This window comes from Rosa chinensis, chromosome 6 (genome assembly GCF_002994745.2).
Source record: "Rosa chinensis cultivar Old Blush chromosome 6, RchiOBHm-V2, whole genome shotgun sequence".
Lineage (NCBI taxonomy): Eukaryota > Viridiplantae > Streptophyta > Magnoliopsida > Rosales > Rosaceae > Rosa > Rosa chinensis.
This window is the reverse complement of record NC_037093.1, coordinates 45,163,025-45,182,146: the sequence shown is the minus strand read 5'-3', so window position 1 is coordinate 45,182,146 and position 19,122 is coordinate 45,163,025. Positions and strand designations below refer to the sequence as shown.

At 37.0% G+C, this 19,122-nt stretch overlaps 1 protein-coding gene across 6 annotated transcripts; it reads right to left on the bottom strand.

Moving 5' to 3' along the window:
- Window positions 1-2,809: 2,809 nt before the first annotated feature.
- LOC112172447 (mediator of RNA polymerase II transcription subunit 19a) lies at window positions 2,810-8,676 on the bottom strand. Of its 6 annotated transcripts, XR_005801676.1 has the most exons (8): window positions 7,646-8,676; window positions 6,738-6,904; window positions 6,191-6,257; window positions 5,505-5,791; window positions 5,119-5,346; window positions 4,526-4,585; window positions 4,271-4,412; window positions 2,810-3,612 (listed from the first exon to the last, which is right to left on the bottom strand). XR_005801676.1 is itself a non-coding variant. In XM_024309791.2 (6 exons), exons 2-6 carry the CDS (start codon window positions 6,219-6,221, stop codon window positions 3,592-3,594), a joined length of 627 nt encoding a protein of 208 aa, XP_024165559.1. In that variant the 5' UTR covers window positions 6,222-6,257; window positions 7,646-8,676; the 3' UTR covers window positions 2,810-3,591. The 6 variants fall into 6 exon arrangements, 3 of the variants coding, with proteins under 3 accessions (XP_024165559.1, XP_024165560.1, XP_040364617.1); XR_005801677.1 differs by lacking the exon at window positions 6,738-6,904 and having other exon boundaries at window positions 6,191-6,275; XR_005801675.1 differs by lacking the exon at window positions 6,738-6,904 and having other exon boundaries at window positions 7,646-8,673.
- Between the last annotated feature and the right edge of the window lie 10,446 nt (window positions 8,677-19,122).

Genomic DNA, 19,122 nt, shown 5'->3' with positions numbered 1-19,122 from the left:
ACAGCTTCCCAAATTCAGATCTAGGATCCCACATCCAGATTGGATCCTCCGAGCAGTAGAAAGAATGTCAGAAGGACTCAATCGCCAACACAAGAAGGTCTTGGTGCAACAACCAAAAGTTCGAACAAGAATACGGCTTATCCTCAAGGGATCGATCCACAAACCCTAGCGAGCGCCCCAAAAGTTTGACAAGGAATAGGACTATTGTCACCAAAGGACTCAACCAGGGAGCCCTAGGGTTTGCTACCGCAAGACGAGAGAGAGGAGGAGAGCACTTCCATTCATTTTTAATTGATACGGATGAAGAGAGAGTACTGGAAGAGCAATAAGATATTTTGATTAATTCCTTTTTTACTCATTCTACTTATTACTACGCTGCCCTTGATAAAAATGGTATTATAAGAACTTCTGATAGAAGTTAGAAGCAGGATGCTTTGTTTTTAGAAATGCTGATGGTAATAACCCGGTGCTAGCGCGCAGCTTCTACTTCCCTTCCCTCCGTAGACATCCTCGTTGCAGAGGGTCTATCCCTGGTTCACTTGATGCATTGCTTCATGGCTTTCATTCTTTGGATATTGAAGGTGATTCTAAAGTCCTTGTCGATTCGTTGACTGGCCGAATTTCTCCTCCCTGGCGTTTAGAGCTGTTGTTCGTGATATGAAGTTCAATTCCTTGCCCGGCCGTCATCTTCACATCCGGTCTATTCGTCATATTCACCGAGAAGCTAACTTCTTAGCAGATTCACTAGCCAAAATGGGACATCATTCTCAACCTCAAGCTTGGTCTAATTCTCTTCCTCTTGCGGCTGGACATGCCTTTCTTTTTTATTCTTTAGCTATAGGTTGCCTTAGAGGTTCTAGGTTGTAATTTTACTTTCAACTTTTCGAAAATAAAAACTTCTGATAGAAACTATTCACTTAGGCCCCATTTGGATACTGAATTTGAATTTGACTTTGGATTTAGATTTAAAACTTTAGCTTTAAAATCTCCAAGATTTTGAATTTACTGATTTCTAATGTTGTTGTTTGGATTATAATTTTTAGTTTAAGGATTTCATGGGAAGAAAGTACCCAGATCATAGGGTTATGAGAAAACAACAACAACACAGAGGCTTTTTTTTCTTTTCTTTTTTTCTTTTTTCTTGTTACTCCCAGAATCACCGCGGGAGGTAGGTTTTGAGGACTCCAGGACCAAAACGAGGCATTTCATCTCCTCAAGGCGGCAGTTGAGCTCGGCCTCACAAGCCTCACAAGCCTCCACCTTTCACGATCGACTTAACTTCGGCTCCAGGTCGGGGTCGTCGAGGCTTGGGTCCGACTTTGGGTTGATCAGACACAGAGGGTTTGTGATGTTGTCGGAAAGGGTAGCAAACTGAAAGGTGGGAGGTCGGAGTGAAGCACAGAGGACACAACGTTGGCAATGGATCTGAGCATGGATGCTTGCCAGTGAGGACGGAAGCATAGACGGTCATCGGAGACAATGGTGAGTGTTTTTTTTTTTTTTTTTCATATAAGATGGAGTCGGAAACTACCCTGTACTAGTAATTTGAAATTTTTAAATTAGGGTGTAGATCTCAGCAAGATGATTTGAAATCCATATATAGGAGTCCAAATCCAAATCCAAATCCACACTCCCAAATCCTCAGGCCCTTATAGTGACATGATGATTACCATTCTTAAAATTGAGGGAAACTTTAATCAACAACATTTGCAGGAGCTTTCTTGGCCTATCATCTGTAGGCGAATCACTGGGATTAGCCAATAATACTCTCCATGAAGAAATTTGGATACTTGGTTAACAACATAAACTGACAGGGACACCTGGACCAAGTTATTTGCAATGAACGTTTGGGGTCAAAATATATACTGTTGTCCCTTCGGCTCTGACGCCAGAACCGAGATCTTTTAGCTTATCATGCTAAAATGACAGAAACTTTTAGCTTATCATGCTAAATAGAAAGGAGACTCGAACATGTTGCTGAATAGAGGTATAATATCCGACTGAAAAAGCCAACCAAGAGGGTTGTTTAGAATATAGTAAGGGGTTAGGATTCTAAAAGCTTGCCTCACTCCAACATATTACCAGTACTTTTGGTGAGGATACTGAAATTAAAATATAATGACTGCAGACATTATCATTGAAAAAATAAGCAGCAAATTGAGCTCAGTATCCATGATGAGGCATAGGGTTCAAAGCATCAGCCAACAATGCCAAAAAGGCAGGGAAATGAATAGCCTTAATTTCAATTTGAAGCATTTCAGGGTCACAGAATACTACACAACCTCCATCCCTAGCCAATAGGCTAGAAAAATTACATTAGTCGCACTACTATTTTGTACAGACCAAATATTATTACTGCTTCAACTACCAACCTACAGTCATATCCATGTTTGGAATGAGCAGGCAATGTTCCAAGGTGGCAAGGTACAATATGGGAAACTCCAATTGAAGATTGAAACCGCCATCAAAGAAATGGCCACAGATGGGTAGACTTGAAACTACTGGATACAATAAATGCCTCGTATACCAAAATGCTCTAATCCACTTGACATACATATGTGAGATGGAATGTATAGGGAAAGGCTACAATCCTCAGAACGGTGCATTACCCATGATCTAATCACTACAAGATGACATCTTAACATAACACGTGGTGTCCAAAAGATCTGGAAGATTTAAGCTTAGGTGACAGCTATATCTGGACGAATTGTCAGGTCCAGATTAGCTAAATCACTGAAAATGAATTACTGAGCGAGTAAAAAGTCACATAACTAAGCTTCATAGTCTTGCCTTAGTCCACCGATTCTAATTTTTTTTTCAGGCTGATCACATTTTCCTTCTTCATAAAAACAATTACTTTCTCTTCCTTTCTTTCTGACACATCTAGGGAGGCTTCTCTCTATAATGGAGGGGTCTAGTAAAACTGGACAATGACCAAAATAGTTTTGCTAATTACAGACTCAGCACTAGTTTTAACAAACCTCACTTCTAAAGTTGACATATTGGTGTATGGCGCAGGGATGAGAACTGACAAACTTCCGTTTATTATAACCTAAAACTCAGAAGAAAGAACACCACGAGAAGTTGACAATATGAACATGAAAAACACCAGTCATGCCAAAAATATAACCAGCAGGAATAATGACCGTGCCATATACCTACCATTACTTCCTCTGTATGCACAAGTATTAACTGCTATCCATACAAATTCCTCTGAAAACAGACATAAACCTAGCCCTACATTTATTTGGGTTTATCAGTGGTGCTAGCCATTGTACAACAAATAGGACCATAGGGATCAATATGCACGATCTCTTCCTAACATCATTTTCCAAGTATCTGGAAACTACGACGTCTACGTCAAAAATCATAAACTCTGTACTCGTAGAAAATCCAAAAGGATCATAATACTGTGGACATGCAATGATATCCAGTGTCACTTGAAAACAGAACAGAGTTTTTTTTTTTTCCTCTCTCAAATTACTGGTGGCCATATTAGATCATTGTTAACTACAAAGGAGTTCATTTTCAGTACATTTTACCTTCAATCCACATATTTCTCAGCAGGTGAATTCACCTTCTTCACAATCTTTAGTCAGTTCCTAGGTTATTCTGCACATAAACCAAAAGAATCATGTATCCAAACCTCATGCCAAGCGATCAAGGCAATCCAACTACTAGGCTATAAAAGGAGAAATTTGTCAAAAAAGAGAACTGAGGTTTTTGGCATTGTATTGTATTATTCATGGGATATTTTTTGAAATATAAGCAGAAAAAGTGCTTGAAAGAAACCAGAGAGCCTAATGAAATTCATCAGCATGCCAGTCCCCAGATTAGAAGAGCCTACATAGGACTTTATAAACTTAATCACATGCCAGTCCCCAGCTTGAAGCAAAAGGAATGTATTTTTTCCCGCAACATGAACAATATATATAATCATACCAAATTTCTGTTTTCACCCTGCCAATGAGCAGGATACCAATAGGGCAATAAAATATATTTCATAAGTCGTACAAGAAGTTAGAATCACAACCCAACATGATCCTAATGGCCACTCAAAATCAATTCTTTTCCCTACATTAAATTTGACCAACCTATCTCAGCATACTAAAGACACATGGATGGTGCAGGAAAATGGGAATACATTGAATTTGTAGAAGGGTCAGAATAATGGCTGGCATCAGTGTCAAATATAATCTTTTCCTTTCTTAAGAACATAAAAGTACAGTAATTCCTAATTTCAATATTACAGGAAAGGTAAAGTGTGTACCTCAAGAAAAACAATATCAGATGAAAGGCCCCTCCAAACTATGAATGACATAACCATTTGAAGAAAACACAATAACTAAATATTCCAACACTCAGCCAGCTACTTTGATCACACCAACTTCATCTAGTTTTGAGCTCTTATGCTGAAAACATTAGTGAGAAACAGAGACCTTGTTTAAGGAGGGGACCATAATCATGCATGCCAACTGAACATACAAATGTGTAATTAGGAGAGGAAATTTCATGTTTACATTACCTTACTTTTTTTGTGTCTCTGAACATCATTAAGATCTTCATCTCCATCATGTTTCCTTTTCTGGAATTAAACGAAAGTAGCATAAATCACTTCAAATGATTTTGACCAAAAAAACTAATAATAATTTTAGTCTCTATTTAAGAGAACAGAAAGAGCTACGAAGAGTCGGAGAGACAATACAGCCACAAAGTTTAAACATTAAATATGTTAAATACCCACAGACCAGAGTTATAAAGGTAAACTATAAGAAGTAAAAAGAAATTGAAAATCCACCCATCCCATGTTCAAAATAAAAAATAAAAATTAATAAAAAACCACTCTCTTTTAACTATACAAACACCATGTGTGGGGCCCATCTAGTAGTACTTCAATTTGTTACCAAGAACCAGAAAGCAGCGACTATAAAGAGCAGTTGAAAGTTGGAACTAGAAGAATATATAAGTGTCCAGGGGTGGCATCACAGATCACTATACATCATAATAAGATACTTGGAGAATTTCATGTTCAATTAATTTCCCTTTTTTTTCCCCTAAAGGATTACCAAACTAGCTCAAAAAAAGCAATGTAGCTGTATGAGTGGACAATTTTCCAACCTTTTCATGTTTCTTTGAGGGATCACCCGCCGAATCATGTTTCTCCTTTTTCTTCTCCTTGTCTTTATCTTTACTTCGATCTTTATGCCGGTGTTTGTGCTTCTTATGTTCTTTCTCCTTCTCCTTATCTTTGTCTCTGTCTTTGTCTCTGTGCTTTTTGTGTTTCCTCTCCTTGTCTTTAGACCCGCTCTTTGATTTCCCTGCAATAGTTGGAGTCCCCTTATCTGCCTATAGAAGATAAAACAATATATCAAATATGATGAGACCCTGAAAACAAAAATGATTTTCCAGGACCATATATGTTTGAACAAAAAAAGATGTACATAACTATTGTCTAATACAAGTACAAAAGCCTGAAACTATAACACAAGAAGCAAAAAACTCACAGATGGCAAATCAATAGGAGCAGTCTCTTTAAGTTGGAAGGCCTCTCTGAGAATATCTAGGTCAAAAGGCTGTATTCGAGGTTTAGTATCCCTGGAATATGTACTCTGAATAAGTTGATCCAATTGCATTCCCTCTCCTTTTCTGATTTCTGTGTCTCCCACCACATTGTGGGTATAGTGTGTGTCTGAAATTGATACAGGAAGCGAACGCTTGCAGAAAAACTCATGGTGTGCTTGCAATTTGTAGTGACTTATGAGATCTACGGCACCAGTCAGCTCTCTTGGTCCTAAATCCAACAGCATTTTGTCACATAATATAAAATAATCTTCACAACATGAAGATAAGCATTCACAGAGATATATAGTTGTTTTCTCAATTAGATAAGTAAGTAAATTTGTCAGAGCTTTTCTGAAATAAAAATCTACAAAATGTATGGAATCTTTTTGTGTTTTGGGGGGGGAGCTGGGAGAGATCTTTTTTGTCATTGGGTGCCCGATGACACCGTTGAAAAGCTCAATCAGTGTCATACATGAACAAACGATGTTTCGAAGAGTACTTCAGCTATTTGTTCTATAATGACAAAAATAAAAGATTCAACTGGGAAATGTAAATTTGAGAAAAAGAGATAGGAGGAGAACTAAAATGAGACACCACCATATTTAGAGAATAAAAAAGCATTTTTTACCTCTTCCAAACTTTGCTCCTTCAGGATCCATGGGTCAATGTCTCATAAAATGGTCGCCAGTTATCAACTGCAATATCACAAAAAACTAAAACAATAAATGGAAGTAATGACAAACATAGAAACCGCAAACCGATAAAAGGATTTTAAATATTTATCCACTATGTTTTGTGGATAAGACAGACAATTCCAGACCTATTACTTCAAGTTCTTGGAGACTACCACATATGTTACCTCACCTTGGCAGGTAATAAACTTTACATACCCATATTTTTAAACAATAACACCACATAGAATAAATCATACAGTTAAGAAGCAAGCTAATGACATAAAACTGAGCTTCCCGTGCTAGCAACAGAATCAGGCAATTAAAGGGCTTGTTTTCACAGCCTCAATTAGTGTTGACTTTTGTTGTGAATGGGATATCGAAAATAACAAATTAAGCATGAAATCACACAGAGAGGAATATAACGTGGTTCAGAGAATTTGCCTACTTCCATGGGGCAGATAGCACTCTTCTACTACAGTTATAATGGGTAGAGAAGCTTACCAAGCCTCTAACAGTCTATGACCAACCAGAAAGAACAAGAAAACAAGGACTATCTCTCTCCTCTCTTACTTTTCTCTCCCTTATCTGCCCTTACTCACTCTCTTTCTCTGCGAATGGAATCCACTTTGCTCTCCGTCTCTATGTACAAATCAAGAGCAGAACCCCTCCTTAAATAGACAAAAGGATATCAGATTTCTTCACTGATTAGGAAACTAATTCCTACTACTGTCTTCTCCTTCTCTGTAAAGAACTAAACTTTCAGGTAATCTTTAAACCAACAAGGACTAGGAATAATCTATTCCTTCCTTATTGGCATCTCCATCCATCAGTAGGACTCCAAAAATCCTTCTTGTCTTCTAAGTCAACAGTACTAATTGCTTCATGAGCTCTTCATGGGCCAGAACCTTAGTCCACAGTCCACACAATGACTTGAGCAAGGCTGGTAAGTTTTAATGAAGGAACTTAATTTATTCCATTGACTTATATAAGAAAGCTTTTGATTCATTCTAGCAGTAATAACTCCAAGCAACTGTTCTAATCGAACTAGGGCAAGCAACTGAATATCTGATGAGGTTACAATTTCATATCCTATGACAATGATTTCTTTCAAGATAGTTAACTGTGTACTTGCTTTCCCTATCCCTAAATCTCTACTTCCACCAAAGCTAGGTTATGAATCTAGCACCTTTTTGGATAAACCAAAAAGCAAATATTGCAAAAAAAAAAAAAAAAAAAAAAAAAAAAGGTAAGCATTCAATCTATCTTAACAAAATTTGAACTTTAGAAGAAGAACAACAACATAACAAGCAAAAATTTCAATGGCAAAAATAAACAGGAATTTCAATGTTTTCAAAAAAAACGTTAAGAACTTAAATGAGGAGGGAGAGCGGCAAAAACGAAGCACAAACCTCTGACATGAATCCCGAATTGTTCTTCTACTGGTAGTATACCAGATCACGAGGACAAATTAGTAATTCCAACTCTTTCTTCCTCCTCTTCTTGCCCACTGTTCCAGACTCCGGTGAGCCCCAAACTCAAAGCAACTGCCAATTCCGAAACCCAAAACCCAATTGACTGATTAAAGAGCCGAGCTTCACGAACCAATGCTCAATAACACACACAGCGAGCGAATTTGACCTCCCAATTAAACCAATTTACGAAACTGCCCTTCCGTCCGGTTTGGGGGTTCTGGTCAGCGAAGCTCAAATTGTCGAATTAGGGCAGAGATGGGGCCAGAGGAGTTGGAAAGTAAGAAGCTTTATGCTTTTGACGGATCGAGAAGGTTCGAGAAAGAGAGAGAGAGAGAGAGAAACAATTCAAGGTGGTGGTGAAGAACAAACCAAAACTGGCCGTGGGAGGAGTATATATATCTATAATGTAAAACAAAATTCTACATCTAAACTAGGGTTTCGACTTCGGAGAGGCTTCTCTTTCAGACTCTCTCTCTCTATATATATATCTGGTTTTGGGAATTAGGGTTTTATTTTATTTGGGTTTTCGTCTCTCTCTCTCTCTCCCTTATTTGGGGGGACTGTGAGTGAGGATGGGTTGTATTTATATGAGAGAGAGAGAAAGAGAGAGAGAGTATGAGAGTGCCGCTATTGCCACAAAGAAACAAGTCGCCTGGATCAAAAGTTGTGAGTGGTGTGCCGTTTTTGTGCTCTGACCTCTCCCAATCACAGATATGGATTTTCTTCCCTCTTTTATAAGGTTTGGCTTTTATTGTTATATTGGGAATAAGGGGAAAAGAGAGCAAAAGGGTAAGAAGAACATCATGCATTTAGTGTGTGGGATGGGTTGTGCTTGTGTAAAGACCACATGATTGTTCTCACATTTCAAGTGGATTTTTGTTCCTATGATTCAAACATTAAATAATTGTGATATTTGTGTACATGGGAAAATCTAGTTAATTTTATTTCATAATATATTATATTATAATTGTCATAATCTACGAGACATTTTGAAAATTTGAATTTTTTTTTTTTTTTTAAGAAACATGTCAACTATTTGCATTGAGCAACGAAATTAAACATAACGACCTATCATGATGGGACTGTCAAAAGAGTCATTACCTAAGCAATTCAACATTTTTAAAAATCATGAAGCTCAACTAAAAACTACCCTAAAATATCCTTAGAAAATCAAAGGCAAGGATATCTTGGATATTCTTGGCTACATATCTCATTCCTAAACTCAAACCGGCCCCATCTCCAACAGGAGCGAAACATCAACAACTTCATCAGTCTTCGCCGCATTGATCTCCAATACAGTCCCATTGGCATCCATCAAAGTAGAGGCCTCACCCTCTACCAATACATCTACATAAGCCAAAGAGGATTCACCCCGCTCCTCCAACTTACGGAGCACCCTCTTACTACGTATTCTATGCCCTTTTTATTTTTTGACCCTTTAGGTCTGCCTCGTTTTTTCTTCTTTGGAGAGGTCATCACCACCTTATTAGTGTTGGGTAGCTCAAAACCTTCACCAACATCCAAACATGCCAATTGAGACGAATCAACTTTCAGCTTTGCCTTCTTCCCAGGTCGAACATGGTCCGGTATAGCTAAAATTTTAATGCCACTCAACTGCTCCATCTCCGTGGCCATGGCCTAAACCACCGGCCCAACTACTTGCACAAGAGAAGCAGTTGAATTCCAACCCGGTATTGCCTTCAAAAGTTCCAACGACATGTCCACGATCTCATCCAAACTTGGTTTTTTTGCCAACATGGCATCCCTTGCAAAACTCTACTCACCTGGCTTCCACCCTGAAGAAGACCCGACCGCCGGCCCTAGCAACCCAACTGTCGCTGTTCCGCTTGCTTTCTTGGTCAAAAACTGGTTGCAAACTCTGCCGCCATGATCAAACAGCTCATAGCCTCGACACCACCCCTTCATTTTTCATAACTCAGGTCCACCTCCGTCACCGCAGTCATCGTAAAATTAAACGTGCGACGCGCTCTCAACTCCACAATAAGCAACTAAAATTCAAAATATAACATGTTTCAAAAACACAAATGTAATTTCCAAATTTTACAACAATTGTCCCACAGGTTATCAGAACAATCTAAAAGAGAAAAATTCAAGATACAAGTATGTTCAATAAGTAACCTACAATATGAAATGCAACAGCGGTAGATGTTATGCCCCGAATCCTATTATGCCAAACCAGCTGCTACTCTGCAGACTAGGCATAGCATCTGCCGCTATTGTATTTCGTATTCTAGGTTACTTATTGAACCTGCTTGTATCTTGAATTTTTTCCCTCTTTTAGATTGCTCTGATAACCTGTGGGACAATTGTTGTAAAGTTTGGAATTACATTTGTATTTTTGGAACATGTTATATTTCAGATTTCAATTGCTTATTATGGAGTTATTGTGATTTGGGGAGCAGGGTGGCTCCAGAAGAATAAGGATGGTTTATTAGAAGTGTAAATGTTTTTCTACAGGTTTTGGGTAGTCCACTTTTAAGAGATGTTCTGCCAAATTTTTGGTAAAAATTTTTCTAAAGTCGGCCTCTCATGGCCACTTCAGATTTCAGGGTAATATTCAACAAGATTTGAAAGCATTGCCCCAGGAGGCTACGTTATTGATGATTGAATCGTTGATTGAACTTGCTCTAAAATATGAAATATGTAATGTAATGTTTATCCTTTGATCCTCTTTAAAAAAAAAAGTAAAAAAAAGAAAAAAAAAATTGATGTCCACATGAGTGAGAAAGATATTTATTTGTGATACGTCATTCTTAATCTCTCCTAAGAACATATTATTGTTACAAGTTAATTATGAGAAGTCTCTTAGAGTGTTTTTGAATGAGGAAATCAATTGAGGTGGATCTAAAATTTCTTTATGAAATAATATCTTTGATTGTTGAATTTATCATTATTAGCTTCTCCACATGGAACTATTCTTTTTTATTTTTTTTTTCCCACTCACATATATTGGTATCTTTTACGCCATGTTTACTTACATGGAAATAGTATTATTGAATCAAGATAAACAATATTTTTTGTGTCGTCCAATGAGTTTTGCATTTCAGGATCAATGTGATATGTATCTTTAAATGTAATAATACAACAGTTTTGTATTCCATGAGAAACAAAACAACTAGATTCCAATATAAATTCTATCGTGTGAAGCATATTTGCAAGATAGATTTCCGTCATTTGAGGTTATTAACACGACAAATATTTGTGGTCTGAATATAAAAGGGACCACAAATTGTAGGTCTTTTATATTGTCTTTGGTTAAGTCCAACCATACTTATTTGTTGTTGTTATACGTTTTAGCCAACATTTTCATCTAACTTCTGTTGTTGTTTTGTCATTTACCAACGCCAAAATGACAATAGATTTGTAATTGGTTTTTGTGTTATTTTTGTGCAGCTGCAACCACATATTTTGGTGTGCTTTTGTTGTAGCTTGCAATTTGAGATGACACATATATTAGTAGTCCCCTGTTACAATTGGCATGCATGCATTCTAGAAATTAAAATTGCCCATTCATGAAAATTTGAAACCATAAAATCCACATCCAAAATCATTCATTGCAATTTCCATTAATCCACCATTGTCTCATGTACACAAGCTCAATCATCAGTTCAAAATGACCCATATCTACTAATCTGGATCTGCAATTCTTCTTTGATACGGACAACCTGCACATTACACTAGGTGGTTAGTTCTTATTTTGACAATTACATAAACCAACCACTACTAGAAGTAGGCTCCTAGACATCACGACAATTAAATCAGTTAGGAATTCACGCGATTTAAAAGAGTATGATTAACATTAATTCCTCAAATTCTGATTTCTATGCATATAACTAACATCGAATTTTAAAATAGCCAATGACTAAACTTTCATTTGAAATTTGGTGAAAACACTGAGTGGCTAAGTCAAAAAAATTTAAGAAACGTGGGGGACGAAAAGCTCATTCCCACACTTAGACATATTTGGACTAAAATTGACTTCAGATATTTGCCCTAACTATTAGACTAGCACCTAACCTCCCTTTCCTCTCCTCCTCCGCATCCTACCAGAAACCTCATCCTCTTCGTTCTCCAACTTGGGCCAAAACCCGATTCTCCTCCTCCTCCTACTTCTCTGCCTCGGACCAACTCTTCTGCTCAAAGACGGTGAAAGGAAATAGTATTATTAATAACCATTATTAATAGTGATTACAGAAGTACAAGAGAACAGTGCCGGCCTTGAGCCTAGGTGAAGCAGGCCCAGGCCTAGGGCCTCAAAGAAAATTTTAGGTTGGCCTGCAATGAAAAAATAAAAATAAAAAAAAGATATGAAGAGTTGTGCGCTGTTACACGCAAACGAGTGACAACTCCTCTCTTTCTCAAATCTCAATTTAGCCTTTGTTAAAGTCAAGGCCTTCATAGTTGAAACTTGAATTCAAATATTCAATCTGCAACTTCGGGCATCAAAATCAAAAGGAAATTAAGAGATTGGAGAAGGAGAGTAGGAGACCAAAACCAAGAAGGAGAAGGGCAGAAGGCGACTAAGAGACTAGGAGAGGGTCAGTCGAAAAAGTTGAATTTAGGGATTGAAGAGTTGAATTTATATTTTGTCTTCTAGAAAGGCAAAAAAGTAAGATCTTTGAAGCTTTCTTTTATGTTTTAAAGAAATTTTAGCTTTTTCCTTCTCTATTTGTATTTCTAATGCTCTGGCATCCATTCAATACAAGTACTATTTAGTTTTTTGCTATATGCCTGAGGCTTTTTATATATGATTGTAACGAATTCATTGTAAATTTAATGAAAAAGATATGGTTGGAAAACTTGATTATGTAAATTGAATTAGTACCTTTGCATCTAAAAATGCAAAGTGTGGCTATTGCCACCATACCATTTTCATTGTTAACCCTTCTTGCTCATTATACCCTACGTATTAAATTCAATTATTATATTTACTTATTTAACCCAGTTCTCTTTCCAGACATATCCACATATCCAATTAAAGAATTTTTTTTTAACGAAAATCTCTTATTTAATTTATACCAATAAAAAAACTAAAATATATTAAAGTTTTCTAATAAAATTATAATCTGATTTGCTTCCATTTTTTTAATTATTTTCCTTTCAGTTTCAATGTTCATCTACTTTAATTCATATTAAAAGATTAGTAACTTAACAACTATGAACAATGAATAAGAGATTGATTGATTTTTTTTATTTTTTTTTTTTGTGTTTTACAAAGGGTATTGCAAAGATGATGAAGTTAACACTAATAATTTTGTGAATTGAACCACGAATTACAATGAGGAGGCAACAAAAAGATTTAAAAAAAATATTAATAAATTCAAATTTGGGTGGAGAAGATGAAGATTAATGTTATTCAATGAAAAATTAAGTAGTCTTTGTATTTAATTAATTACACTACAAGAAATCTGGGCTTTTACCGCCTAAAATTTACGGCGTGCATATTATGCGCGCCGTAAAAGACTCCTCTCTGTAGCCTTTTACGGCGTGCTCCAAATGAGCGCCGTAAAAGACTTCTCTTGCTTAGTCTTTTATGGCGTGCTTTGAATGCGCGTCGTAAAAGACTCTCTCTATTAGCCTTTTACGGCGTGCTTTTAATATGTGCAAAAGCACGCCGTAAAAAACTTTTTCTAGTTGGTCTTTCACGGCATGCTTTTAATAAGTGCCAGAGCACGCCGTAAAAGACTTTTCTAGTTGGTCTTTCACGGCATGCGTTTAGAGTGTGCCGTAAATAAGTGCCCCACATATTTTGAGAACCCGCCTATTTATTTCGACTAAAATTCTAATCTCCCACCCAATCGACCTCTTACTAATAAACCCAATCTTCACAAAACAAACGCCAGACCCAAACCCTGACATTTTCAGCCATCTCTCTCTCTCTCTCTCTCTCTCTCTCTCTCTCTCTCTCTCTCTCTCTCTCTCTCTCTCTCTCTCTCTCTCTCTCTCTCTCTCGCCTTTGCATATAGAAGGAGCTCTCAAATCCAACATCTCCTCTTGGGGATCTGGGTTGGCTTCAACCTTTTTTCCTTTATTTTTCTCTTCTGGTATAGCTGGACTTCTTCCCCGAGTGGTGGTGGATTGGCGAGGGTTTCACCGGAGCGAGGTCGAGCAGCGCATCTCGATATGGTGGCTTTGGCCACTTTTTCTTGTGGCGGTGGGGCTGGCGATGAAGAGGCGGTGGGGCTAGCGATGAGAGGCGCGCGGCAACTCCGGATCCGAAAGATTGGGCATGGTGGCCTAGCCACCAGTGCGGCGTTCCTTTCAAAGATGTGGTCTGCTTTGTTAGAACTGGCGGTGGCCTTGGTGTTGGCTGTGTTAATCGAGGCGATGGATTGTGGGTAGGTTGTCAGCGCAGCATCATCGATCGTGGACTTGCAGGAGCAATGGTGGAGGGCGGCGACTTCCGAATGATGGTGCTCAAATCCAATGTCAGAGCAAAGCAAATTTGCTCAGCATGAATGGGTAATCCTTCTCTCCTTTTCAATTTGTAGGTAATGGCTCTTATGGTTTGGAAGTTTTTGTGCAATACCTTCTAGGCCCGGCCATGAATTGTGACAGGCTTTCCTCGATCTCCCTCTTTAGGCATTTTTTTGTTCTGGAGTAACGAGCTCTCAAGATTTATTCTTTCTGTATACATTTTGATTTTTTTCCTCTCTTGTTGCTCTTTTCTACGTATCGGACTCAAGTTATGGTTACACATATCTGCAGAATTGACAATGTACTTGTAACTCTTTTCTCTTATATAGTTAGTGTAATGTACTTGTTCTCCTTGTGTTGTGCATAGATGTTATGATCTATAGTATACTTAAATAGTAGAGCGATCCTCTTCAATTCTCCATGTCCTCTGTAATGTATAATATATACATACAGCTCCGTGTTGGTATGCTAGTCTAAGTTCATTGCATATTTGTATGAGTATTACCTGATTGGCATATCATGTTTTGTTGTTGGACGGAATATTGACATATTATTACTTCAATCAGTTTTCTGATAATAGCTTGTTGAATAAAGTAAGCATTGGTGCTAACCACGAAATTAAGCTTAATCATAGGCAGCCGCATATTATTAGGGAATGGGAGTGGGGCCATCTTCTACACCTAATCGTTTTAAGCGTAATATGCAAGAGTAGTTGTGGGTGGGGCGCAATATATTTAGTTTCTGAGTTATTCTGGTAAATACATTGACATATGCGCTATATATAAATGTTGATAAGATTGGAATTGCTAAACTATGTGTGCCCTCTTTGTAGTGTGGCATTTTCACTTAAATTATTATTACTTTGTTTAGTTTGAGTTGGCTGCTTAAATTTGAGGACATTAAAGGTACTACTCTGGACATGACCTTTTTCTTGAATGAACTATGAGGACATTAAATTCTCAGTTGAATTCTCAACATGTTTAGTGACTCTGACTATCTATCTCGTGTGACTTCTCAATGCATGGGGTATGATCACAAATGCTTTGAGTCACATCTGGTGAACATGAAGTACCTTTCTATGTTATGTTCAAGCTTCCTCTCTCAGTCAAGCTTGGGGAGCAGCTTAAGTTTCTTCCTGATCAAATGAAAGGTAAAGCATTTTATCTACACAATTACAACCATGTGATAATCCTCAGCTTTTGTCTATTTCGCTGGCAAGTTGAGCTATGTTTGTTAGGTATGTTCTTGTTTTCAGTTTTTTTCTTTTTCTTTTTTTGTGTCACTATTATTGATTTTCTTTATCATGGCTGAATTTTTCTTTCATTCTAATGACAAGGTCCTCTATATTTGATTTATGCTTTCAGATATGTTCAACATAAAAGGGGCAAGAACTTTCCACTTTGTGTGAAGGTGAGTTTTGTTGTTTTGGCTAATTGGTTATTTTATTAAGAATAAATTTTGAACTGAAAGCAAAGTGTAATTTTTGTGCAGTTGATCATCGCTCCCTTCTTATATTGTATATTCTCTTGTAAAAAAAAAAAAGAACTCCTCTGTATACCATGGTGCCAAAATATTATTTGGAAGATACTATATGGTTACCACAATTCTTTTTTGACAGTTGCTGATTGGTTTGTGAAGTGGTTGAAGTGGTTTTTATTTTAGCTAAGAATATATTCTTCATTTCATTTACTTTTTGCTCTTATGTTTTGTTGCCCCACTCTAGCTTAGCTTATTGAGTATTGATGTCGTAGTAACTGAGTTGAAGAAATTCTTTAATTTTATTTATGTTTGTGGTAAGAATATACATTTCAGAATATTGATCTTACTAGCTAACTAGGCATTATCTAGAATTGTAGGATATTCGGATTGAACTTTAAGTTCTGTGTGCATTGTGCATGTCAAACTTCTCTCCTATAGTTAGAAGCATCAGTCATGTTGCAAGCATGCCTTGTCCAGTTGGTAGGAAAGACTAAGGACAGCAGGCCGTTTGAAGTTCTGTAAATGGCAATTGCATGGCCAGTTTTCTGAAATAGATAAACTATAAGTGCTAAAACAGAGGCTGTTGATCACTTTAGTTCTGAAATTTGAAAGCAAGAAATGTGATAAGATGGTGCTGCGTTTGAGCAATGGCACATCAATCACTATATTAGTTTAGTATATGTAATGTTGATAGAAAAATAAAAACAGAACACAGAGGTTGAGAGCTGAACTTGTTAGACCCTCCACCTTTGGACGATGACTATTCATTGCATCTGATGTTAGAGATCGAGTTCCAGAAGCCATAGATTCTTAATCATAAATAGTTTTCGGTAGGCTCTGCTTCAAAATACAAGTTGGATAGGCTGGTTTCTAGAGTGGTCCAAAACGTGCACACAGGCATTCAAGGTCAAAATGTTAATAAAGTGAAAAATTGTGCCATGATTATGCTTGTAGGCCTTTGTCTATGACAAACTTTTGCCTTTGTCCTTAGAGATGCAAGGAAACAACTTACCTTGCTATAATTCTGTTCCTGAGCTTGTTTTGCACTATAATTACTATTTACTTAAAGGGTTGCTCATACATAACGTAGTTTTGTCTCTTCACCTGATAACTATGCTGTTATAGAATATGTTAAACTTGAACTGTTTCACCATTTGGTTTGGGTTTTATTACACAATTCATGTGCTAGTCATTTGCTCATTTCACTGTGTGCAAGGAGCTACTTTTTTTTTTTTATACGAGTCACCACTATAATCTTTGTTTCAATTCCTTCCTCAATTTTATTTATTTATTTTCTTTGAGTTTTTACCTTTTTTCTGGGCGTTATTTTTAGGGTGATGAACAACAGACAGTAGATGGCTTGCTGCAACACCTCGGATTGGGAAAATATGCCATTATATTCAAGGCTGACGAAGTATGTTTCTTGCTATATTTGTTTATAGTATGTTATGTGTTCACATTTTTTTAAGGATATTTAGATTTTGGTTCCTAGTTCATAACATCTTTTTGTATACAGTATCTTATTATAGGTTTGTTGGGCATCAAATCTCTCACGTGTTTATTATCTTACTACTTGATAGTGGCATGGTCTTATGACTATGTTCGAGCTCATTTGGTACTTGGTAGTTGTAGGATCCAACATAGGAAACAAACATTATTTCCCAATCATATTAGCAAAGCAGCACATATCTGAAACTGTTTTTAAGACTTACCCAGATGGTTAAACACTGGAGTTTTGTTGGGTTAAATAGATAATTGTAAGTGAAGGAGACAATCAGTTTCTAAAATTTTTCGATTCAGCTTATTAGTAACATTTATGATCTTGTGCAGATTGATATGACTGCATTGAAGCAGAAGGGAGAAAATGACCTCAAAGAGCTAGGAATACCTATGGTATTTACATTTTTCTTTCCTTTTCTGTTCTTCTGTTAGTTTGCTCACATATGGATTTGAGGTATTTACTGAGAATTTGTTGCATTAAATTTTCATACTATCAGATAATTATGAGGAGATTGTCCGAAGCGTTTAGCAATTGCTAACTAATGTTTGGTTTACTAGCTAGATAAGTACCTAATAGTTTGAAACTTTATATGAGCAGGTAGAGGGGGTGAATGGTTTGGTTTCAGAACTTGTTGTTGTAGCAGCGCAGAAGAAAGCCATGCTTGACAAATGTGAAGCATTGCTGGCTTCAGCAGCAGCTATGAATTGTTTTAATTTTTGTTTGGTCCTTTGCTTACTAGAATTTAGTGACAGGGGGTTAATTGATTGATGTAATGAATTCTACCAATACATTTCCAATTGTTACTTTGTAAATGTGATTAATTATAGTGAGGGTAATATGAATATGAATATGACATTTGAGCAATATAATTTTTTTTTTGTTTGAAGAGACCTCATTTACGGCGTGCAAAGTGTGCCTTAAATAGGAATTCAGTCACTCTTTTACGGCATGCATGGGTATGCCTTAAATAGAAGGTCTTTTACGGCGTGCAATGTGGGCCGTAAATGACCTCAATCACATTTGTGGAACCACTTTTATGGCGCGTTAATTGTTCTTTTATGACGCATTTTTGCGCGCCGTAAAAGACATGGGTCTTTTACGGCGCGAGCTTTTACGGCATGCTTTTGTGCGCCATAAATAGTCTTTTACGGCGCACATGGTGGGCCGTAAAAGACCACTTTTGGTGTAGTGTTAGTTATGTATTTAATTTCCATACATATTAGGAATTTGAAAAATTTGTGTATTTGTTAGTCATTTTACACTTGGGTAATATAGTCTTTCAATAATTCAAATGTTTGTAGGGTTAACTAAGAAAATGGTAGGGCGGCAATAGCCGCACCCAATGCAAGACGAGTCATATTTCAGTGATACTTTAAAATTGGGATATTGATTTCTTTTTCTTTTGTAAAGTTTTGATCATTTGGTACTATTCTTTGAAATTTTAATTTTAATTTTTTTTTCCGGGGCCGCGAAATGTTTTTCGCCTTGAGCCTCTAAACTCACAGGGCCGGCCTTGCAAGAGAATTGCCACAATAAAGTAAATCTTTCATGACTAGACTAGGAAGATGCCAAAAACAATACAGCATAATTATATAGAGTATAGACGAAAACTAAAATAAATAAAACTCTCATACTCTAATTAAATTGTGTGAATACCAAAACTAATCAACAATATTTGAGTGGGAATCGAATCCTCACTCAAACTAGAATAAGAATCTTCTTCGAAGTCTCATTCATTACAATAAAGGAGGCGACCGTTTCTTCCATGCAGACGACACCTTAACTCTAAACATGGTGGTTATGGCCTCCTTAGGTCTGTTAACACTACTTGCTCGATGAACCCACTTTTTCTTCATGCGGTAACTTCAATTGAGGAATTATGTCGGTTATAGGTTTCACCAGTCTTGCCAACACAACTTTTACCTCGAGTAGCTCATAGATTCAATCTGTAAAAGAACTAAGTCCTTTCCCTTTTGGCTATGGGAGAGGGGTATCG